Here is a 7,500-nt window from a genome sequence, read left to right as displayed (position 1 = left end):
TTTCTGTGAAGGGAAAAAATCGAAATTTCATTTACAAAAGATTTATAAATAGAAAAACATACACTTCATTCTACATTCATTTTAGTTTCGGTTTAAATTCACTGAATAAGATGAAAGGGGAAACATAGTGTTTATTAAAATAATTATCCATAGACGCACATCACAAAACACTGCTATAGTTACACAAGATGTGATGATGGCGTTTTAATGATAACAAAATCAATTGAAGTTTTATTGAACAAATGCCCAGTAAAGTCAGTTTAATACTTATATACTTGTTTATATAGCTGCTACTGTTGCTACTAGTACTACTGCTACGACTACTTTAAGTAATTCATTATTTTGGCACAAGGCTTAAAATTTGGGGCAAGGCAGGTGATTAGTGTATTATATCAAACCAGGTACTCGTTGGGGTTTTTATTTTAATCTTCTCCAATCTGTTGTACCTAAACGAGACGTAAATTTCGGGTATCAGTCATAACGAGAGCCTTCTTCCTAGCTAGGTTCTTCTTGATTTAAAAAGAAGAAGAATGAAGTTAGTTTTCATCAATTAATTGAGACAGAGAAATAAATAGGTGCAGGTATGGATGTGTGGTAAGAAGCTTGCTTCCCAACCAAATGGTTCCGGGTTCAAGCCCACTGAGTGGCTTCTCGAGTAAGTTTCTTCCACTATAGCATCGGACCGACCAAAGCCTTGTCAGAGGATTTGATAGACTGAATGTAACCTGTCATATATACACACAAATACATATATTTATATGTGTGTGTCTTCGTGACACACCTTGACAACCGGTGTCGGTTGTGTAAGTCCCCGTAAGTTAGTAGTCGGCAAAAAGAACAGATAGAATAAGTACCAGGTTTTAAAAAATAAAGTAGTAGAGTAGATTCATTCGGTTAAAGATTCTTAAAGGCGTTGCCCCAGCATGGCCACAGTCTAATGACTAGAACAAGTAAAGGTTAAAGAGGTAAAGTTAATTATTCTAAGATACTGAGTCAATGATATCAGTGAATATGCCACTGTGGCACACAGGGCTCAAGCGTTACAGCCTGACCCTCTTCAACGGCAATCATCTTGTATTCGAAAGTACAACATATCTAAGAATTCACTGCACTACTACTACTACTATTACTACTCATATTATTATTACTATTAACAATAATGATAATAATAATAAATATTAAGGGGCATGCCCAACTGGTTAAGGTCAAGCAACTGGCAGGTAAATCTGTAGTATTAAGCATAAATAATATTTGCTGTAGTTCATCTTTTTGATAACATTACCTGGCACTGCATCAAGACGTTCCTTATTAGCTGGCAGAAACGTTAGAACGCCGGGCGAAATGCTTAGCAGTATTTCGTCTGTCTTTACCTTCTGAGTTCAAATTCTGCCGAAGTCGACTTTGCCTTTTATCCTTTCGGGGTCGATAAAGTAAGTACCAGTTGAACACTGGGGTCGATATAATCGACTCATCTCCTTCCACAAAATTACTGCTCTTGTGGCAAAATTTGAAACCATTATTATTATTATTATTATTATTATTACTAATAATAATAATATCAGTAGTAGTAGTAGTAGTAGTAGTAGTTGCTGTTGTTGTTGTAGCGGCAAAAACAGCAGGTATTATTGCAGTGATCTTATCATGCCTTCTTCTCTTTCTGCATTCATTCTCTGCTAACATTGTATCGGAATTATATTCCGATTCAACATCAACCATGATCTCATCTCAATCATCCCACACTCTGCATTTTGGATAACAGACTTCTTGATCTATAAAGCTTTTGATCTAATTTATCCTTCGGGCCTTCGGGTTGAGCTGCCAAGATCATTCCTTTAGTTTCTTTCTTCTAAAGCACTTTCTTCAAACATAGGCAGCTGTACTTGTCATCGAATATCTTCTTTCGAAGTTTCATTTCCTCTTTTCCACCTTTTTATATTTTCCCCTTTTTAGATCTTGCCCTTTCTGTAAATACTCCTTCTTTTCCGACTCGATAATACACTTCTCTTCTTTAGTTCTACGACCTATTCAACACCCATTAACCCTATCTGTTCGTCTTCTTTCTTTCTCCAATATAACACGAGTCCACATCATTTCGAGGCTGCACACTACTCTACGTCGTGAGCTGCCTTTCTTTTCTGTGTCCATTTCTTCCAGGATTTCTAACATCTAAAACTCCACAAGGCTCCGGCAGGGGATGGTAGCAAACGCTGCTGTACTCTTTCATCACAAATTTCTCTCACTCTTTCTTCCTCTTTCTGTTGTACCTGTATTTCAAAGGGCCAGCCTTGTCACACTCTGTATCACGCTGGATCTCCCTGAGAACTATGTTAAGGGTACACGTATCTGTGGAGTGCTCAGCCACTTGCACGTTAATTTGACGAGCAGCATGTTCCGTTGATCGCATCAACTGGAACCCTCGTCGTCGTAACCGACGGAGTGCCAACAACAGCATTCCTACTGACAAGAAAACATTTATTACAGTCGTTTTCATCAGTAATTAACCATTCAACTACAGGAGAGATTTTCAACCATTTTTTTCTCTATCTCCCCTTTCATTCGTATTTTACTCCGCTGGACCTCCATAGCCATTCGATGTTTTAAAAACTCCTATTATGCTTTTATAAGTAGATTCTTTATTTTTTATGCTTTTACTTGTTTCAGTCATTTGACTGCGGCCATGCTAGAGCACCGCCTCTAATCGAACAAATCGACCCCAGACTTATTCTTTGTAAGCCTAGTATTTATTCTATCGGCCGCTATTGCCAAACCGCTAGATACAGGGACATAAACACACCATCAGTTGTCAAATGATGGTGAGGGGACAAACAGACACACTAATACATACATACATACACACACACACACACACACACACACACACACACACACACACACACACACATATATATATATATTTATATATATGTATATACGAGTGGCTTCTTTCAGTTTCCGTCGACCAAATCCACTCACAAGGATTTGGTTGGCCCGAAGTTATAGTAGAAGACACTTGCCCAATATGCCACGCAGTAGGACTCAGCCTTGAACCGTGTGGTTTAAAAGCAAGCTTCTTGCCACACAGCCACAACTGTATAATAATAAAAAAAAATTGTTGAAATATTTTGTGTACTGAACTATCACTAATTCATTGTACATCAATTTTAACAAAATAATCTGATGTGGATCCCCAAGGGCCATGCAGACCCCGGCTGAGAACCACTGTTCTAAACAATTAACCTTTATTTCATATTGCTAACCGAAGATGTGAAGCACTATGTCTCTATTTTGCGTGCTGTTCTTTCAATAATAACATTCATTCTTCACTCCATTCTCACAGACACTAAACATTGTAGTCATCTTCTACGTCACTTAGTCTAATGTCTTAAATTAAATTCATTTTAAACTTTGATTTCATTAAACTTATTAAAACTAATTAAAACTATTCAGTCTTTGAAACTCTGAAAAGGATTTCCTCTTCAACATGACCCTTATCTTCCTCTATTCACAAACGGAAAGATAAAAAAATAAACAAAGAACGTTATTGTAGGAATTTTATGGAAGCAAGGTTTCAATAGTTAAAAGATATCGGTTCTGATCCTTTTAAACGAAATTAATGTTCAATATCTCATCACCTCATCATCTCATCATTTTATCATAGTGATAACAATAGCCTAATGGTGAACGATCTATTCTGTCGTTTCCGCAAAAGTTGACTTCGAGATACACATTAGTACATTTGAGGCATTAACATACAATTACTTTTACAAAACGTTTATATTTTATGGTCCTCATTTTGTTTAACTAAAGCGAGGTTTTATCTATTTGTCTATTTTATTGATAGATTTTCTATCAACATGCGCTGAGTCAGCAAATTTCAAATTACATTTACGCCACGTTACAGATTATGCTTTTATTTTTGAAACTCCTCATAGCGGGGTTTCTTTCGTCATGAAATATTGAATCACACAACTTACAAAGAAAGAGAATAATTGCATTTCTTCTTGGTTTCTCTCTTTACGATACCATAATGGATTTTTGATTTCTATAGAGACCATGTGCAACACTAATATGTAATCTTGATCATATATCTAATGGATGGTGATGAAAGGGAAGCACCAATTTCTTCGCAGTCATATATTCTGACATTCGCACTTAGCATCCTACTGACTAATGATGCTGGCATTTGCCCAAAGCATAATGATGTCAAGGTCGACTCTAGAAATAAACCGCAGCGTGAGCTATAAATATTCCGCGAAAAGTAGTTCAGATAGTTCTTATTGAATATGGTAAGATTTGTATAATGAATAGACTCTTCGAAAAATTCGTTTGTTTGAGTCAGAATTTTCTGTAGAGTGCAATAGACTTAGAAAAATAGGCACCAATTTGAATGAGGGCACATAGCAAAATACAGTGAAACCTTTCATTAATGCTAGCATCACAGACCCTAATGGGTACCACATGTGAGACAATGACTCCTATCGCGTACACATCCCACAGAAATTATACTCTCAGAATTATTTACGCAAATTCTCTGCCGATTGAACACACACATTCACACACATACATACACATACATACACACTCACACATACACACACACATACACACACATACACACACATACAAATATATACACACACACGTGCACGCACACATGCGCACACAAATATGTATCTATATATGCAAATACATATACATAAAATATATATATACGTTTATATATGCATGCATACATACATATATACATACATACACTGGTTGAAAAGGATGAGAGCTCAGACGATTGCATCGCAGCCAATTTCCTTCGAGTTTTGATTGGTATCGTCTCGTTTTAATCCGTAACATCTAATCTTGAAGTGTGACACATGTAAGTTTAACCCTTGTTAACCAATTGGAGCGAACGCAGCGTAAAATAATTTTGCCTGTGAAATTCAATTAGGTTTAGTCCGTGATTTCAGAGCGCGATCTGGTGTTAACTTCTTCTTACGTACAACACATATTAAACAATCTAGTTCTGTATGTTTTTAAAAGAGATTCCAAATTTATATTCCTCAAATACTTCCAGACAGCACTCAGTCAATAAGTCTTTGTAGCAATATTTCTGTCATCTCCATGTATATTCTATAGACCCGATGCTATAGTCACTTAACCATATCATACATATTTAATCATGTAAGCCTTTACACAGAATTTGACCGGCAGCAACACCTTAATTAATTAAAATTCTACATAAACTGAGATGTAAACATTGGATCGAGATTTCCCTCAAAACAGACAAGGGCGTAAACTCAGACGATCAAACGAGGCTAAAGCAATTGGAAACTGATTCCAATTCCACGTTAAATACGCACCGGTTTTATATCTGTGGAAGCAGATCGAAACCAACTAATTGAAATCGAATCAGCTGCTATGTGTAGATGATCGATATACTGCTGTACTTTGGTCAAACAGATCAAATCAATAACTTGCGACAGTTGTTGAGTACATTAAAACGTGGTTGACAGCATCACACTCTTCCGACACTTTGCTTCTGTAGACAATTGAAATTACTCTCGAAATGACAAATACGGTTCTGCATTAAGCGAAGCATTTATCGGAACTGTTCAGTCATAAACAGGTAAAGAGAGAGTTTCGCATAGAAACAGCAAATAATGACGTAATTAAGTGACGTCATCAACAGGTGTCATCTCTAATATTGAAGATTTTCACAATTTTCTGCAATTTTATTGCAAATAAGACTTGAGGCCTTTCAAGACTATAAGTGCTTACAGAGGAGAAAAAGAAGGGGCGTATAAATTCAAAACATATCGATTGACAAATATATTAAAGGGCTAAATATCATAGAACAGAGGGAATCCTGTCGATGGCAGTGAGTCCTTGAGGGCAGCAGTTTAAGAAAAGGGGCTATAAAAATAAAAGGACTTCTGACTAACAGGGAGGTGAACAGGGAAATGATGTCCCTGAGAAGACAAGCGACATGTTTAAAAGTCTTGTGAGACTAGAAATATCATTTTTCTACTCTAGGCACAAGCCCCGAAATTTGTGGGAGGGGACCAGTCGATTACATCAACGACTGTACGCAATTGGTACTTAATTTATCGAACCCGAAAAGATGAAAGGCAAAGTCGACCTCTTCATGTGGAGTAGCCCATCCCGATCAAAAGATCCCTGAACAAGACTTGTTTAAGGATGTTGAATTCTCCTCTTTCCAGAGGAGAATTATTCAAACTCCAAAGAATTCCTCTCAACACATGGCTATGATGCCCCCTTCCCACTACTTCTGCTCGCGATCAGAAACGTACATATCGTCAGCCACTAAGGGACATGCTCAACTGGTTAACGTCAAACAACTGACAAGCAAATCTGTGGTATTGAGCAGAATATTTGCTGTAGCCCATCTTTTATACCAAGACAAAACACTGTACATAACAACACTTCCAATCAGTTAAGATCAGAAACCCATGAGAGCCACTATCTCGTACTGCATCAGGGCAATTATTATTATTATTATTATTATTATTATTATTATTATTATTATTATTATTATTATTATTATTATTATTATTATTATTATTATTATTATTCAGTAGTTTTATTTTTATAACGTGCTTTCACTTCACTACCGAGCGCAGCTCTGTGCGCCTTGGGTATGTGCTGTGGTTTGCTGTGATGCTCTTATGGTTACTGTATTGAAAGTATTTTGCGTAGGATGTATGCAGTGCCTAGTAGTGCAATTTTCTGTATGTTATATATACCTGTAAGTCCTGGTGTATTTGTCTGAATATTTTTTATCATACCTAAGGCGCCTACTATGATAAGAATTGTTTCTGTTTTTAGATTCCACATTCGAGTTACCTCTATTTCCAGGTCTTTGTATTTTGAAAGTTTCTCTATTTCTTTTAGGGAAACGTTGTCATCTGCTAGTATTAATACATCAATTAGAAAGCATTTTTTTTTCTTCGTGATCTCTGACAACTATATCTGGCCTATTGGCCTTAATTTCTCCATCTGTGTGTATTAGCATATCCCATAGTATTGTTGCTTTCTCGTTTTCTGTGACCTTTTCTGGTGTGTGCCTATACTATCTTTTTTCTGTTGTTATTCCATAGTGTTGGCATATTATTTTTTTTTATTATCATTATTATTATTATTATTATTATTATTATTATTATTATTGACACTATTGATTTCTTTACAGTTTTCGTTGGTGTGGCCACATTTCTGTATCCGTCGTTTTCCCGCGTTTTACCAAATCATTTTTTTAAAAGGTGAGTACAGTTATTTACTTTATACAATTTGTTTGAAGCACCTAACTTGTAGCCACCTACAATGTTGTTTGTAGCATCTAACTTGAGATAAACTTCATTTTATCTCTAGGATACGAAATGTGTCACAGTTAATAGTGCGGTGAATGTATCACAAGATATTTAATTTCAACGTGATACCTAAGACTTGCTAATGTTAGTGTATCTTTTGGAGATGTGTGTATGTGTGTGTGTG

At 36.2% G+C, this 7,500-nt stretch overlaps 1 protein-coding gene across 3 annotated transcripts in view; it reads left to right on the top strand.

Annotated features, from left to right (window-relative positions):
- The window catches only part of LOC106870405 (cadherin EGF LAG seven-pass G-type receptor 1), a 538,322-nt gene that overhangs the window by 353,367 nt on the left and 177,455 nt on the right, over window positions 1-7,500 (top strand). For all 3 annotated transcript variants that reach the window (XM_052966877.2, XM_052966875.2, XM_089350213.1), the window contains exon 15: window positions 7,199-7,268. In XM_052966877.2, coding sequence (XP_052822837.1) covers window positions 7,199-7,268 — 70 coding nt within the window. The remainder of the gene's footprint in view (window positions 1-7,198; window positions 7,269-7,500) is intronic.

The sequence above is a fragment of the Octopus bimaculoides genome, chromosome 4 (assembly GCF_046866305.1).
Source record: "Octopus bimaculoides isolate indiv1 chromosome 4, ASM4686630v1, whole genome shotgun sequence".
NCBI classification, from domain to species: domain Eukaryota; kingdom Metazoa; phylum Mollusca; class Cephalopoda; order Octopoda; family Octopodidae; genus Octopus; species Octopus bimaculoides.
The sequence above is the reverse complement of the archived record's forward strand: the minus strand, read 5'-3'. Positions and strand labels throughout refer to the sequence as shown.